Source organism: Euprymna scolopes, chromosome 13 (genome assembly GCF_053919585.1).
Source record: "Euprymna scolopes isolate OS-2025 chromosome 13, ASM5391958v1, whole genome shotgun sequence".
Classification (NCBI taxonomy): domain Eukaryota; kingdom Metazoa; phylum Mollusca; class Cephalopoda; order Sepiida; family Sepiolidae; genus Euprymna; species Euprymna scolopes.
In genome coordinates, this window is record NC_136494.1 from 18,037,685 (window position 1) to 18,056,206 (window position 18,522).

Below are 18,522 nucleotides of genomic sequence, written 5' to 3' on the forward strand. Positions count from 1 at the left end.
TTGAAAAAAGCTTGAAAATAATATTCTTTATGGCCAGTAAAAATTTGTGCCAGAATATTAAAAAAATAAAATCGAAATAAATAATCTATATATCTATAAAAGTGAAAACGTGAGAAGACAACTCTCAACCTATATACTCAACAAATTTTCGATCTACAAACTTGAAATTTAATATATTAAAGGCTATATGTCTGTCTGTCTGTCTCCATATTTTCAAACTCTATCTCGTCCAAAACAAAAAGTTGCAAAGTGGTGCTAGGGGGTCTCAAATCATTGAATTTTTTACCGACCGTTCTTTTATGGGTCTTTAACAGATTCAAATAGTTTTTAAGGGGCCCAAAAATGGGTCAAAATTGAAAAACATCGTTATACATTTTGTACATTCATCTTAGTTTATTTTGAATTTTGAATTTTTACCCAGTTCATATGCGTATTACATTGTTACAGTGGTAACATCACCAGCTTTGAATGCTACAGTTTTGCTTTCGGTTTCGATTCTAGCTGATGGCACCCAAATACCTTTTTTTTACTTTTGAAATCACGACTATAATAATATATACGAAATCTTGACGAATTAAAATATCATATTTAAGTATATTTTACACCCGGGCAAAGCTAGTAATCTATATATCTATAAAAAGTGAGAATTTGTGTGTGTGAGAAGAACTCTCAACCTGTATATAGTCAACAAATTTTTTTATCTACAATCTTGAAATTTGGTATATAGGGTATTCAGACATGTGGAAAACTTGTCAATCGGTTTAGATAGATTATTATTTCTGACTAGCAATATATTTCCACATGGGTAACGCCTATTGAGTATCGCTTGTAGACATATATGAGATTGCTATAGGTTCTACTTTTCAAAGCTAACTGTGTATGTGGATGTATATATTAGACAGCGTGTGTGTGTGTGTGTGTGTGTGTGTGTGTGTGTGTGTGTGTGTGTGTGTGTGTGTGTGTGTTTCCTGCTTGTCACCCTCTGTCCTGTTAGTAGTGCGCAATCAAGCTATCTTAGATTGTGTTGTTGAATAGAAAGTTTGCAAGTTTAGCAAAATCAGCTGAGCAGCGTGGGAATCTTGGAACTGGTCTTCTTCCATGTACGCGCTTGGACGTGATGTGTGAGCACATGGCCCCTGAGTCTCCGAAAGTGTTGGGTGGCAGCTAGGGTGGGATTGCCGACACCCTAGCTGGTAGATGTGTTGACTGGAAAAAGGGTGGACGGGGGCGGGGGCGCTAGCAGAAAGTAAAGAAGAAATGGGTACGGAGGATATCAAGAAAGAAAGCAAAAGCAATTAAAAGGGAAGAAATGGAAATATTAGGAACAACTAGCCAATGAAGTGTTATAATAGGAGGGTGGAGCAAGAGAGGGTACAAGAGAAAGAGAGAGGGGGGAGAGAGTAAGAGAGAGAGTACAAGAGAGAAGGGAGAGCAAGAAAGGGTATGAGAGAAAGAGAGAGAAGGGGAGAGCAAGAAAGGGTACGAGAGAACGAGATAGAGGAGGAGGAGAGCAAGAGAGGGTACAAGAGACAGAGAGAGAGAGGGTGAGAGAGTAAGAGAGAGAGTACAAGAGAGAAGGGAGAGCAAGAAAGAGTATGAGAGAAAGAGAGAGAAGGGGAGAGCAAGAAAGGGTACGAGAGAACGAGATAGAGGAGGAGGAGAGCAAGAGAGGGTACAAGAGACAGAGAGAGAGAGGGTGAGAGAGTAAGAGAGAGAGTACAAGAGAGAAGGGAGAGCAAGAAAGGGTATGAGAGAAAGAGAAAGAAGAGGAGAGCAAGAAAGGATACAATAGAAAGAGAGAGAGAGAGAAGGGGAGAGCAAGAGAGGGTAAAACAGAAAGAGAGAGAGGGAGAGAGTTAGAGAGAGAGTACAAGAGACAGAGAGAGAAGGGGAGAGCAAGAAAGGGTACGAGAGAAAGAGAGAGAGGTGGAGAGCAAGAGAGGGTACAAGAGAAAGAGAGAGGAGGAGGAGAGCAAGAGAAGGAAAAGAAAGGAGGAGCAAGAGAGATATAAGAGAGAGAGGGAGCAAGAGATGAAATATGAGAGAGGAAGAGCAAGAGTCAGGACATGAAACTAGAAACAGAGGCACAAAAGAGTGGGGGGGGCAAGAGAAAGTGGTGATGAAGATTACATTTAAAAAATGTTTCAAAATAACAAAAAAAAAAGAAATGGAAGACAGGATAATTGGGAGTAAAGACGTAGGTTTTAATGATAGAGGCGACGGCGAAAGGAAAACGAAGGGCGAGATGGAGGAATAGGGGAGGAAAAGATGAAGCTGACAAGAAGAAGAAATTTTATCATCTTTGCTCTAAGAGAAAAAGAAGTCGCGAAGAAAAAAATAAATGTTTGTCGAAATGGAAAAAAAAAAAAAAATGGCGGGAGAGTTAAGAAAGGAAGAAAACAGAGAAAAACGAAAGAAAAAAAAAAGCATTTTGAACCCGAAAACAAAATAAAAAGATGTCGGAAGAGGGAACATTTTAGATACTGGCTTGTAGAATTATAATTAATTTTTTTTTATTATTTTTATTTATTTTTTTTTTTTTTTGTCCTAAGAACGAAAAATAAAGAAAATAAAACCAATAAAAACACGGAGAGATTAAATCCAAAACTATACAAGAGCAAAAAAAAAAAATTAGTTTTAAAAAATAAATAAATAAATATAAAATCTATTCATTTATTTGGTTGGTTGGTTGTTTTTGTTTTACGGCATATCAACTCTTTTCGGGTTATTTAATGCCGAAGCCAGTGACTTTGAAGAAAAAGTTTTTAACAGAATATATTTTTTTAAATCGATTTCTATTTAACCCATAGTTGGGACCCTAACAGGTACTACCACTCCGGATAAGAGTGGACCTGGGAGCATTGGCAACTAAGGGGTGGCTCCACACTCCCCAAATCCCGCAAGCTGGCGCCTCACCATCGGATATAGTTTAAGCCTTAAACTTTAAGGTCATATCCAGGACCTATTCATTTATTTATCTATTTGCTACCAGGCACAAACAAACACTTGTTAAAGCGTTCAAACAACGAAATAATCCAAATCTTCAATTGCCTTTTTATTTTTATTTCGCCATTCTAAAGATAGAATTACAATTCCCATATGCATCTTATAAAATCCATACATACCATATACGTAATCAGAGCTGGCGCTACCTACTTCCGGGCGCCCCACACCCCAACAGTGGGAGTGGAGGAGAGAAAGTCAGGCCTGCTGCTGCTCCCCAGAAAGGAATGATTTCAGCAGTGCCCAGCCTGCCCAGGTCTCTTTAATTTTATTTTTTGTTGTCTTGAAATGTTTTCAGTAAGTGTATACAAGAGTCGCTTTTAACAGTAATAACATATTTAAAAAAAAAATGTGCTTTTGTATTTAAATAACGAAAAAATATTGAATTGCAAATAAAACAAATGGTACCTATGCAATTGTCGTGTCGCAAATAGTAGCATATCCAAAAATTACGGAAAACGATAAGGTAAAAAATTAATTAATCATGGAAAAACACATTTGTAAAATCTAGCGATTTGGTTTCAAAATCTTCCGATTCAAATGGGGGATTTTTTTTTTTTTTTTTTTTTTACTAGCCTCCCGACGAGGGCAAATTTAGACACAAGCTTTATTTTTAATGTGAGAAGAAACCAGCTCCCCAAAATGGGGCATCTGCTTCGTAACAAAAATAAAAAATATATCAGTCATGAAGGATTTCTCCTCCATTAACTGAGACCAGAAAATGAAATGCATATCTGGGAAGGTGCTGCTAAAAACAGCCTATCCTGCCTTGACAGAGTACAAAATAGACTTCGTGGCTTAGTGGGGGATGCCCTTTTCTCTACCCTGCAACCTCTCTCCCACAAAAGAGACGTTGCGAGCCTATCCTTGTTTTATCGTTATTTCCATGGTAAGTGCTCGTCTGAACTCCAATCTCTGGTCCCCCCCTCGCCAATCTTTCACGAAAAACACCCGTCTAGCTGAATCCACTGTGAAAAATTTCCCCCACTCTTTATCTGTGCCTAAATCAAAACGTGGATTCCATGAACAAAGCTTCTTTCTTAGAACTGCACGCCTGTGAAACTCTGTTCCGTCTGCCTGCTTCCCACCTGACTACAAGTTGGATGTCTTCAAGTCCAACGTTAACAAATTCCTAGTGGACCGCCCCCTTAAGTAAACACTTCATCAAATCTCCACACTAACATACTGTACTTGCAATAATCCTTATCCCTGAGTGGCTTCCGGACCTTGATAAGTGGTGACCACCGTGTAAAAAAAAAAATTAAAAAAAAAAAAAAAGCACCAGAACAGATACTACACTTGGAGATATTAAATCTTTTATTCAGGCAAAAGTTCACATGAACAAAAAACTTAGGCACAAGGCCAATTCAAAAGACGGGAAAAAATGGGGGTCGTTAGTTATCCTCGTCACTCCAGAACTAAACAAAAGTTTCTCTTAGCTAGTATCTTCTTTCACCATAATACCGTATTCACCTTTCGTACTTGGGGGAGGGCGTCCTACTTAGAACCCAATTGTTTAAAACATTTTTATTTACGTGTAAAAACAAAAAAGATAAAAATAATGATGATACAATAATTCATTTGTGTCGAGGGCTGGGGAAGAAAAAATACAAAAGTGGTTAGTAGGACCCTCCCAACCCCGTCTAGTTGACAGACCACCTGTTCCACTTCGGTTTGTAAAGGATCCTGAGCTCCTGCAGGCCAGTCTGTAAGTGGGGATGCTCTCTAGATGGGACGAAATGGAGAAAAGAAAATGTTGTGGGTGGGGTATGAGGCGTTAGTGATTGATTTCTTTCTCTCCAAGATGGGTAAAATTTAAAGTGAGGGGTGAAAAGAAAAATTGCAAATAGGAGGGGGTGAGGATCTTGGAGGCTTCTTAATTGGGGAGGAATGAAGCATTCCCTCGGCTAGCTAAGAGGCTGAAAATTGATTACACTTGATGGAACTGCGCGTTCCACACCTAGGTGGGGAACACATATTCAAACTTGGGTCTTTTTCGTACACACAGACTTGCTACATGTATCCATCTTCTGTCAAATGCCGCACGATGCAGCCTTCTATCACATCTGATCTTCACCTGTAGTTAGTGTTTAAAGAAAGCGATCAGATCCTGATCAGAAAAAGGCACCCCCCCCCTCCTCCGGCCACTTTGCAGATGCGACGTCCAAATCACCATTCTCGCCACGGCCAGGATCGTAATGTAGACCATTTGTCTTTCCCTGTCCCACGGTGGCCTCACCTTGTCAACGACATTGGACACAGTAATCAGGCGATGATGCTCGGGATCGATGCAAGCTGTCACCTCACTGACATACAACCAGTACCGGCAGAGTTTGCGGCAATCGAAGAAAGCGTGATCAGTTGTTTCTACGGCCGTTGTTTCGCAACGGGGACAAGCAGGTGATTCCAAAAACCTAGAACTGCATTGTATGTTGTTGAGTGGAAGTGCATTTCGGACCAATCGCCAGGTCAGAGAGAACTCTGAATTGTTCAGATGACTCGAACCTTGCGCCCAACACCACGCAGAGCGAATCTCACTCTGCTGCCAATCCAAACGCGCACATAGCAGGCCATCTACACTTTGATCCTGGCTCGAAGGCCAAGGTAATTAAGTTTTCAGTTTCTCAGAAATCTAATGGCAAAATTTAATCCGTTATGTATATAGGTTATGTTTATTTCTATTTTCTTAATAAATTCTGTTTGATATACTGAGTTACTCCCCCCCCCCTTTGCTTATGTGACATGACCCAATATGTGCGCCTCAGCATATAACCTTATCAAAGTATTTTTTTTACCCTTTATGAGAACTGTTTTTCATGAACAATTATGTTTCTACTTTATCGTTTTCCATAATTCTTGGATGTGTTACTATTTATGATTGAGCAAATGCATAGGTACCATTTGTTTTACTTAAAATTCAATATTTTTTATTATTTGAATAAAAGAACCCCCCAAAAAAAACTTTGGTTCTTCTTCAGAATTCTCCCTATATAACAAAACAAAAATCAAGAAAAATCTTCATGATGTGCGTACCGTAACGAAGCGATAATATCATATTAAAAATATCACATAAATTAATCAAGTAGCTTTATTTTTATAAAGAAAATCATTTTTGGCACTTGTGCACTATTAGGACGGAATCACTGTTTTGGATTTTTAGTTGGGACAGTGGGAGAGCGCATAGCAGGGGAAGAGAAATGCAATTATAGGACCGGATCGAAAATACTTGAATACTCATGAAATTTGATTTGCTGGTTTAAAAATAAAACTACTTGATCAATTTACATGATTTTTGGACCATGATGTTTTTGTTTCGTCACATCATACAGATTTTTATTTTTTAATATAAGGGTGGGGAGATTCTGAACAAAAAGCATGACTTCAAGTTCCGTCAAACTTCTAATATTTTGAGAAAAAAAATCGCTTAGAAATTAAATTTGAAAACGTGTACCTTGATCTAATTTATAAAGTTATTTGATGAGATTTTAAAAGTTGAACCTAAATAAAAGTTGAGAGAAATGTCTTACATACCGTGAATAGGTGTGCTTAAATGTGATGAGATTTTAAAAGTTGAACCTAAATAAACTTGATAGAAATGTTTTACATACCGTGAAATATGTTTGTTTAAATGTGATGAGATTTTAAAAGTTGAAACGTCTTACATACCGTGAAATATGTGTGCTTAAATGTGATGAGGTTTTAAAAGTTGAACTTAAATAAAAGTTGATAGAAATGTCTTACATACCGTGAAATATGTGTGCTTTAATGTGATGAGAGTTTAGAAGTGGAACTTACATTGAAGCTTGAGTAGAGTTAGCCTAGGCTTCGGCAGCATCTCTTTATATGTTTAATTATAGCCACAATTTCCTGTTCTATTTTACTTCATGTTTCTGCTGTCCAAACTAGACTATGGTTATAAGCAAGATATAGTCCCTTATGATGAACAATTATCTTCCTCTTAGATAACGTGAAAACCCACCTCTTTCCATGTTAAGTAAGACTTCCACATTCGCTTGACCATGTCAAATGGAGAACAGAAACCGGAAGCCAAAATGAGCAGACGATCTTAACTGTTCTAATACGAGAATTTAAAAGTGAAACAAAGAAATAAGACAGAAACGATAATGTATGCAAAAAACAAAAACAAAAAAAAAACATTTATTATTTGCAAACTCGACAGGGCTCACTTTGAAATAGTATCCATAAAAATGTGTACAATAGCAGGGCTCTATGGGCAAATTTATCTTTAGTTCAACTTTTACAACTAAATATTTTTGTTTACTAACCAAATAGAAAAGTTACTAGCCAAACCCACATGATTTTTAGAATATGACATCTCCTTTCTGTGACGAGTTTGTACATCATAAAGATTTTTCTGTATTGTTTTAATAAGTGTAATTCTAAATATACAACAATTTTTTATGTTTATACTTGAAGCTATAAATATTCTAATTTCTTCAGATGTTTTTTTTTAAACAGCTTTCGATAAAAAATAGTATGTTGTTCTATTAAACTTTTATTGTTTAAATAATATAACTTTTTTTTTTAATAAAACGAACAAAAGATATTTTTCACTCAGCAGTGAGCTTTGGAAGATTGTCAGTGAAAAAAAACACAGTCGCCAAAAGATAAGCGTTTCATTATTTCTAGTCGCCACTTGGAAAAATCACTCACAAATACGACTGTTTCACTCGCAATGTAGAGCCCTTAATAGCACTGAAAAGTGTGTGTGTGTGTGTGTGTGTGTGTGTGTGTGTGTGTGTGTGTGTGTGTGTGGAAAAGAGAAATGTCTTACATACCGTGAAATATGTGTGCTTGGCGCATGTGCTGACGAGTGTTCATCAGAGCCTAGAAAAAAAAAACAAAGCGAATTTCCTATGAGTGATTTCCATATAATTTTAATATATAATTATATATACTTTGAAGTGGGCCACCCTGTATATACCGTACCAAAAAGGGAGACAATTTGGACCTGAATTATTTTTTATAAAAAAAAAAAAAAACACTAATTTTATTTTCACAGTAAAACTGAAAAAAAAAAAAGAAGAAATATTTTCTAATAGTAAATGGATCGAAAATATAATGAAATAGCAGGGACACCCGACGTTGCCGAGGCTTGAATTATCTTCAACGAATGTTTCACACTCCCATATTTTTATTGTCATCAAAATCGGTGAAATCGCCTATTTCTCAATTAAATTAACTGATTGCCTGCTCTAGTTGGGGAGCCATCACAGCACACCAAGAGGAAGCTTCACATGCCTCCCCGCAGTGAATATATTGTAGTCTACATTGCACTGTAGAGAACCTTGTGTTGATCTTATAAAATTATTTTTATGTATCATGGCTTGAATTAAAGTAAAGTTTAAAATGCAAAAGTCAAGTATCATGCTTCAATTGTGCTCTAAACAGAAATATTTCAAATGCGCCTCTGTCATATCAAAAACCTACTGTTGATTTGATATGCCTGGCCTTACAGCATGTGTGGTGATAATAGCTTGAATTAAAGTTTAAAATGAAAGTCAAGTATCATGGTGCAATCTATTTCGAACGTGCCCCTGTCATATTAAAAAACCTACTGTTGATTTTATATGTTGGGCCTTTCAACTTGTGTGATAATAAAACTTCTCAAATTCACTTTTGATGTTAGGTTGTGTAAAGTGTTAACTTTGGTCAAAATCGTCTGTTCCTTCTTTCATTGGATTATTTCGATTATTGATACTTATAGAAGACATTCCGATACAAAAGCTATCTAAAAACACTGCCAGGCACATAAAGTGCTTTGTGTGAAATTTTACAATAATCGACCCAGCCGTTTTGGAGTCCATAGGGAATGAACTCATACGGGACGGACGGACACACACACACACACACACACACACACACACACACACACAGTTCCTTTTATAAAATAGTAAAAATATTTAAAATAGCAGACGATTAATTAAGGTCACAGTCGTCAGCCATTTTGGATGTGAAACCACAAAATTACCCAAATCATTGAAATTAAGAATTTGATTGTTCTCGTAATGTGGATTCCTAAACTAGAATGAAAGATTAAAGAAAAAAAATTATTTTCCCAGAAAAAAAAAGTACTTTGAACGAACAAACAAATCGAAATATTGAATTTCAAGTGAAACAAATAATACGTGCATAATTATCATGCTGCAAATAGTAACATATCCAAAAATTACGAAACATGATAAGGCAGAAAAACGATTATTAATGAAAAAAAAAAAATGAAATGAAGCGAAATCACAATATTAGGTTCAGAGGTTCACTAAAAAGTAGATAAGTTGATAAGGGAGATAATTAAGTTCTGTTGCTTACGTCACGTAATGAACATAATTAAAAAAATGTCGGACAGATTTTATTCCCCGTCTAAACTTTATCGAAAACTGTTTTTCAATTAATAATTATTTTTCTACCTTATCGTTTTCCGTGATTTTTGGATATGTTATTGTTTGTGACATGACAATTATGTACGTACCATTTGTTTGGACTTAAAATTAAAGATTTCGAAGTTTGTTCTTTCAATTTAGAAGCATGTAAAAAAAAAAAAAACAAATAGAAAAGAATTTTGAAAACTGTTTATCATGAAATTTGATATGACGACGGCGTTGCTTTATGAATCTTGTTAGGTTATCTTTTCCATCATCCCAATTTCTTCAATGTCATCTTAATGGTTTATCAAAAAAAAAAAAGCATGTGAATCTAATGCTATTCATTATATAGAGCAGAACACACATTTGAATAGTTTTGTTTGTGTGTGCGTGTACGTATATATATATATATATATATATATATATATATATATATATATATATATATATATATATATTATCCATTCATGTTTAATCACCTTTTTCTTCACCATATTCCCTCTGCTTCACTTTTTTTGTTTTCAAGTAAGATCTTTGACTTACTTGTTGTTTCATCAAATACTTCTGCATGCAAAATCCGATCTCGCATTTTGCTAATTCCTACCCTCTGATGAGAAGGAAAGTATTTCTTCGAAACTCCGCGGATTAAGGACTATCCATTTATCTAGTGTTTCCTTTTCAGATTAAATATGTTTTTAACTCATTTCAATGTGTTTTTTAACATATTTTATTAACTGTTTGCTCATATATATATATATATATATATATATATATATATATATATATATATATATATATATAGTCATCCACATACAGTACTGTTTCGCTGTCTCACAGCTCATCAGTGCGGCTAGACATGCAACTACCTCAAGCCAGGATTAAAACCCGACCGTATATATGGGTTTGTTTTATATACACATAGATTCGATAAAGTTGTCAAAAAACAAATATATAACAAATAAATGTTATCAAAGGCAAGATAAGTTACTTTTCTACCTAACTGGATAATTTTTAGTGTTTTTATTTAATGTAAAAAGTTTATTCAGCTCGAAAAACATACAGTGTTTACCGATGTATTTGAAAAATGCAAATGGCGGCATGCTCGCTGTGGAACATGGTAAGTTTGGGAAAAGGAGTTTAAACAAAAAAAAATTATACAAAATACTGTTAGAAACTCACTCAATATATGTTACCGTGACATAGGCGGACATATATTCGGTGGTTTTCTAACAGTATTTGGTTATCTTTCAGATGCAAGGTTCATTGTTTACTTGCGGTTTTAACGATGTAAGATTCCGTTGTACGGAAGACCAAATCGGCCAAAATGTCTGATGTTTTTATTGGCGCTTTTCTTCGTATAACATTTTTTTGCACCATTTACAAGTTCTTTTTACAAATAATTTTTTTAATACTGTAATAGTAAAATAAAGATACATTTATTAATTATACGGAAAAAGTATCTCGTAATGTTTTCACACGAGATTTTTTTCCTGTTGATTTCTCTTTTTTTTTTTTTTAAATATTAAAATTGATTTACTATTTAAAGTGATTTTAAAGCCTTTAACATGACGGAGTTTATAATGAAAACCAAATTACCGTTAAAATTAAAATAATCTTTATTAGAAATTTGTAACAAAATAACAAAATTATAAAACTATTAGATTAAAATTGAGAACTTTTAATTAAACAACGTGAACATTTTATAATGAGTGTTTTCATGAAATGTATTTTTAATAATAAAAAAAGTGAACTTTTTAAACTTGTAAATGGTGCAAAAAAATGTTATTAAAAATACGAAGAAAAGCGCCAATAAAAACATCGTAGACGTATATTATCATTTAAACAGTATATCAATTTAAATATTTAAATTCAGTAAATAAATTTAAATATTTAAATTATGGCCGATTTGGTCTTCCGTACCACGGAATCTTACATCGTTACAACTGCAAGTAAACAAGGAACCTTGCATCTGAAAGATAACCCAGTATTTTGTATAATTTGTTTGTTTGAACTCATTTTTCTAAACTTACCATGTTCAAAAGCGAGCATGTCGACATTTTTCTTTTTAAAATATATCGATAAACATTGTATGATTTTCGAAGCGATTACACGTTTTAAAGTGAGTAAAACCACTAAAAACCTTTCCAGATAGGTAGAAGAGTAACTTATCTTGCCTTTGATGACATTTATTTGTTATATATTTGTTTTTTTTTACCACTTTTTCGAATATATGTGTATAAGTTCATGATGTTGACCATCTTACAATTTATTCCTTTAATTCAGTTGACAATTAGAATGACGTAATGTAAAAATATTATAAGGTATTTACAGCTTATCTTCCAATTTTCGGATTTTTAATCATGTCAAAACGCACTTTATTTCTTTTGATGGATTGATTGTTGCTATTTCTTCTGATGAGTTAAGGGCATAATAAATTCACTGATTGATATAATAATTAAGTGATTGATTTTGGGCTACGAAACAGATACTGTCAAGAATTGTAAATGTCAACTGAATTAAAGGAATAAATTGTAAGATGGTCAACATCATGCACTTTGGAATATAGACTTTTGCCATTCATTCATTATATTGCTCTGTAATTACACTGAGCTTCTTAAATAAAGATTGGTATATATTATAAGGAAATAAAGTACATTTCCACAGAAATATATATATATATATATATATATATATATATATATATATATATATATGGATACATTTCTGACGCCCAATAATTTTACCTTTTTGTGTGTTGTTATTCTTAATAATTTCACTGAGATAAATCATAGTGATTTTTTTTTTTTAAATATTTTCAGATGGTTTTGCCACGTGGACGATGATACATACGTAAACGTGCCGAAACTGGTGACAGTTTTGCAAAAGTACAATCACACCAAAGATTGGTATCTTGGGAAACCAAGTCTGCGACATCCAATTGAAATCATGGACAGGGATAATCCTGGGGTAAGTTAGTCAAATTTCATTTTATTATTTGATGAAGATAATAACAATGATGATATTGATGATGATGATGATTGATTAATAGGTGTAGAGCAATTGAGGTAGCAGGGTCAGTTTATAGACGAAGGCCTAGCTTTTCAAATCTCATTTGAATAGGAGGAAGAGGATGATTATTATTATTTACTCATTAGGAGTAGTCACACAGACAAAGGAAAGACTTGCTGCACAAAAAGGAAAACACGGTTCACAAAAGAGACTCAATACACAAAAAGAAAACATGCAAAAAGATCACTCATTATACAAATAAAAAAAGACTGACTACACACAAAAAACTTACTATACAAAAGAGACTCACTACATATAAAAATCTCTATACAAGAAAGATTCACTACACAAAAATTACTCACTACCCCCCCCCCAAAAAAAAAAAATATCGCTACACAAAAAAGGCTCGCTATACAAAAAAATCACTATGCAAAAATTCACTATACAAAAAAATCAGCACATTAAAAATCACTATACAAGAAAGACTCATGATATAAAAAAGACTCACTACACAAAAAATCACTACACAAAAAAATCACTATACAAAAAGACTTACTACACAGAAAAGACTCACTACACAAAAAAAAAACACTGTACAAAATGAATTACTATACAAAAGAAATCACTGTGCTCCACAAAAAATTCACTGTACAAAAAATCACTGTTCAAAAAAAATCACTATGCTAAAAAGACTCACTACACAAAAAAATCACTACTCACAAATAAATGACAGAAGCAGATTTATGGATGCAAATACGATTTTCAACCTCTTTTATTATCAAAAGATTGATTTATTTAAATGACTTTTTCTATTATTATTATTATTATTATTATTATTAACAGTATTATTAGTTTTCACACAGATCATCATCAGGAAGTCATCACTGACAACAACCATTGGTGCTCTCTGGAGTCTGTGTAACAACAAGTCTCCCCAGATCTCCAGTACTCTCTATCTCTTTCGATAACTTGCAAATGAATTTGTGTTATCGCAATAGTCACGTACGGTTGACTTTTCACTGGCAATGACTATTGCTTATTACAGTAAGCCTCCCAAAGATCCCAGTCCTCTTTGCACACATCCAGTGGGATTCTTTTTAATGCTTTCCTTCCTTGGTCTTTCCATCTTCCTTGACCCTTCTTGACTATTATTATTATTATTGATAAAAAAATGAGAAGGGAAAAGGTTGATTTAAACGAGGGTCAAACAGATGTGAGTTAATTAGTTGCTGTTTACTCATTCTATGAAACAAATGAGACGAAAAAGTTAATAAATTCCGGCATTTGATGCCCGAACGCCTTTCACATGAGATGCTTTAGCTTTGTTTAACCTTTGCGAGTTTTCCGGGACAAGATCACAGTGTAGTATCTGTTCCGGCAGATACTGCACTTAAGATAATTTGTACCAGTCAATGGAGGGGAAACCCTCTATACTGGGACAATTATTATTTTTGGTAACCAGAGTGCCCCCTTTTTGCCTACTTTTAGGGGAGCTGGTTTTTACCTCACATTAAAAACGGCCTTGTGCCTAATTTGCTCAGTGGGGGAGCAAATAAATACCATCTGTTCCGGCAGATACTGCACTTAAGATAATTTGTACCAGTCAATGGAGGGGAAACCCTCTATACTGGGACAATTATTATTTTTGGTAACCAGAGTGACCCCTTTTAGGGGAGCTGGTTTTTACCTCACATTAAAAACGGCCTTGTGCCTAATTTGCTCAGTGGGGGAGCAAATAAACACCATCTGTTCCGGCAGATACTGCACTTAAGATAATTTGTACCAGTCAATGGAGGGGAAACCCTCTATACTGGGACAATTATTATTTTTGGTAACCAGAGTGACCCCTTTTAGGGGAGCTGGTTTTTACCTCACATTAAAAACGGCCTTGTGCCTAATTTGCTCAGTGGGGGAGCAAATAAATACCATCTGTTCCGGCAGATGCTGCACTTAAGATAATTTGTACCAGTCAATGGAGGGGAAACCCTCTATACTGGGACAATTATTATTTTTGGTAACCAGAGTGCCCCCTTTTTGCCTACTTTTAGGGGAGCTGGTTTTTACCTCACATTAAAAACGGCTTTGTGCCTAATTTGCTCAGTGGGGGAGCAAATAAACACCATCTGTTCCGGCAGATGCTGCACTTAAGATAATTTGTACCAGTCAATGGAGGGGAAACCCTCTATACTGGGACAATTATTATTTTTGGTAACCAGAGTGCCCCCTTTTTGCCTACTTTTAGGGGAGCTGGTTTTTACCTCACATTAAAAACGGCCTTGTGCCTAATTTGCTCAGTGGGGGAGCAAATAAACACCATCTGTTCCGGCAGATACTGCACTTAAGATAATTTGTACCAGTCAATGGAGGGGAGACCCTCTATACTGGGACAATTATTATTTTTGGTAACCAGAGTGACCCCTTTTAGGGGAGCTGGTTTTTACCTCACATTAAAAACGGCCTTGTGCCTAATTTGCTCAGTGGGGGAGCAAATAAATACCATCTGTTCCGGCAGATACTGCACTTAAGATAATTTGTACCAGTCAATGGAGGGGAAACCCTCTATACTGGGACAATTATTATTTTTGGTAACCAGAGTGACCCCTTTTAGGGGAGCTGGTTTTTACCTCACATTAAAAACGGCCTTGTGCCTAATTTGCTCAGTGGGGGAGCAAATAAACACCATCTGTTCTTCAGATGCTGCACTTCTATTTCTTGTTCTCTTTCGGTGGAGGAGAAATCCTTCACGACTGAGACAATTTTTATTTTTGTACCTTTTCTCCACGTTAAAAAACGACCCTGGTGTCTAACTCTGTCCCGTGGGGAGGCATAGTAAATAGGTACACTCATTTGTTGTGTCCAACTAACATCGAGCGGATCCGAAGATTAAACACAACCTCAATAAGGATCGCATCAATTAGCATAACATATGCATACATGCATATATATATATATATATATATATATATATTTTACATAGGCATCATCACATTATCAAGGCCAAGAGGCCACTCAAGGATAAGGGTTAAAGAGTGTACAGTAGAAATTGGACAATATAGTAATCATTAGTAATGAAAATTTGGTAAATTTGATAACTTATATGGAACGGCTCATCAAGAACTTTTAACATGTGTTTTTTTTTGTTTTTTTTTTTACAGAAATCAGGGAAAATAACAACTCTATAGTTAAATATTGAGAGATTTATAAAGAATCGGAATCGGTAATTGCATCAGAATCGGGAATTTAGTATGGAATCAGTAATTGTACCAGAATCGGGAAAAATATTGTAGTCGTTTCATCACTAATATATATATATATATATATGCGGCATAATTCATGTTGACAAACCGGTTCCCATTAAGCAACGTTGAGCTTGGTTAATACTAAAATGGGTGACCATTTGGGAATTCCAGGTGCTGTATGTGTTCGCCACTTATCTTGGCATTGTTTGATACTAAGCTGGAAATTTCTATGACTCAGCACGGTACATACAGCACCTAGCCTTCCTAAATGGTCACCCATCTAGTACTGGCTAGGCTCAACGTTACTTAACTGCAGTTGAGAGATGAAACTTTCAGATCATGAATGCATATGTTCAGTTATCATAACACAATTTGCAGTCCCCTCTGATCCATTTGAGTGGAACAAAAAAAATAGGAGGCATTACTTTTGGGACGCCTCTCATGCATAGTTGTCTGGCATCTGTGTTTATTAATTTACAACCCTTAGCAATCCACTACTGTCCTGACTTTTATTTATTTATTTTATTTTATTTTATTTTATTTATTTATTTTTATTTATTTATTTTTTTTTTTGTGGATCACAAGTTATTTCTTTCTCCACAGGTTAAGAAATATATATCCTAGAACTTCCACCTCTAAAAATTCTACCACAACCGCACGCACGCACGCACACACACACACACACACACGGCCGTTAGAAGAAATTGAACTACTCGGTGATACTTGATGTTTGTTGTTTTTAGAAAAGAGGCTTGCCTTTTTTCTGTTGTCCTTAGCCTTTGGGCCGGGATCAAAGTGTAGTAATATCTCAAAGTGTAGTATCTGTTCCGGCAGATACTGCAAACAAAGACCATATGTGGGGGCAACCCCACATATAAGACCTTGGTCAATGTAGGGGCAACCTTTCATACCAATTGTCACTATCCAGCTCACCTACTCCCCGGGTAGTTGGTCCCCATTTCCCCTTCACTCCACACATTAAAAATCGGCCTTGTGCCTAATTTGCTCGGTAGAGGAGCAAATAAATACCTTTTGGCCAAGATCAAAGTGTAGTATCTGTTCTGCACTTAAGATAATTTGTACCAGTCAATGGAGGGGAACCCCCTCTATACTGGGACAATTATTATTTTTGGTAACCAGAGTGCCCCCTTTTTACCTACTTTTAGGAGAGCTGGTTTTTACCCCACATTAAAAACGGCCTTGTGCCTAATTTTGTGGGGAAGCAAATAAATACCATAAAGCGCATACAACCTTATATGATCATAAGAAAGTGTTTTGCTTTTAATGTGTGCAGCAAAAGAGGAGAGTCCCTTAATCAACTGGAAAGAAATTGATAGACATCTAACTATTTAAGCCTTTGGGGCTACATGCACTGTACATGGTTGTCTAGGAGGGAAAAGAGTTGTGCCCCAGGGTAAAGAGTCAAGGTGATAGGGTGAGTGGTAAGATCGGTGGGTCAAGGGACTCAGCTTAAATATTTGCCAGTTGTGTTAATGCTTGGCTGAATGAGAGCCGGATTGAACGAGATTCCCAGAGAAGTAAGAAAGCTTAAATGCAAAATAATAAAAAAAAAAATAAAATAAAAAAAAAATAGAGTGAGTGAAGGAATGCTCTGTTCTTTCCTTATTTGAGAGAAAAGAAATGGGAGAAAGACAAAGAGCAGATATACAGAAAATTAAGACCGAAAAGCTCAAAATAGAACAATTTCATGTAAAAAGAAAGAAAAAGAAAAAAAAAATGGGTACTTTTGCATTACACGGACGGCACCATTTTTTGGTGTGTTTCACTAAATTGTCGCCAGGGTGTTACAGTGTACAGTGACAGTTTTACTTTAATTCATAAAATGTTTCTAAAAAAAAAAATCCAATTTTGCTTTAATTAAAAGCAAAAACAGAAACATCCCATCGTAATTTATTTCGAAATTCTAATTATTTTATAGAAACTAAGAGATTTTATTCTACTTCAATAAATGTTCGAACAATTAATGTTTTATTTTGTGTTAAATTAGTATTTGTTTTGCTTTTTTTGCCAACAAGTTTCACAAAATTTTAATAACATTTTTAATTGTCTCCCTTTGTAATTCTTCAAAAAAGAAAACAGAAAAAAAGATGTTCTCCCAGTGCCAAAATTATTTAATTTGAGCAGTACTAAATTTCTGGCTTTGGAAAATTTAGATCCTGTGATATTATAAACTCAAAAAAATTTAAAAAAAAGTCACCTCGTTTGAAATTACCATGCACTTCTATCAGTGGATTTCAAAATGATGGTCATGGCCTGTGCGAGAATATCCAGTGAATACATAAAAGAGATTGTTCGCTATGTCAGTGTTTTAGCTTTGCGAGCCGGCAATAATCCAAACAAAAAGTATCTTACAAAAGTACACATTATGATGATAATGGATGAGAAAGTTCTTCTTAAGATTCCAGTTTCTTTTCAGGTCGTACATTTTTTTGCATTTTTACCCCAACAAGGCACAGTGCCACTTTGATGGGACATAATTTGTAGGAGTACTATGTAGGGAGTTGAACAGCAAGATGTCTGTTTACATTACGCTTAAACTTTTGCATGTCAGTACAGGGAAGCGGGGACCTGGAAGGGAATTCCGAAGTCTAGCAGTCCTAGGGAAGAAACTATTAGAGTACCTATTTACTATGCCTCCCCACGGGTCGTTATTAGAGTACCTATTTACTATGCCTCCCCACGGGTCGTTTTTTAACGTGGAGAAAAGGTACAAAAATAAAAAAAAATTGTCTCAGTCGTGAAGGACTGATCCTCCACCGAAAGAGAACAAGAAATGGAAGTACAGCATTTGAAGAACAGATACTACACTTTGAGGTATTTATTTGCTCCCCCACCGAGCAAATAAGGCACAAGGCCGATTTTTAAAG

General features: G+C 35.2%; 1 protein-coding gene across 1 annotated transcript in view; it reads left to right on the plus strand.

Annotated features, from left to right (window-relative positions):
- LOC145291946 (uncharacterized) overlaps positions 1 to 18,522 on the plus strand; it is a 145,698-nt gene that overhangs the window by 95,209 nt on the left and 31,967 nt on the right. The window contains exon 5 of the mRNA XM_080137873.1: positions 12,206 to 12,353. Within this exon, the coding sequence (XP_079993999.1) occupies positions 12,206 to 12,353 (148 nt within the window). The remainder of the gene's footprint in view (positions 1 to 12,205; positions 12,354 to 18,522) is intronic.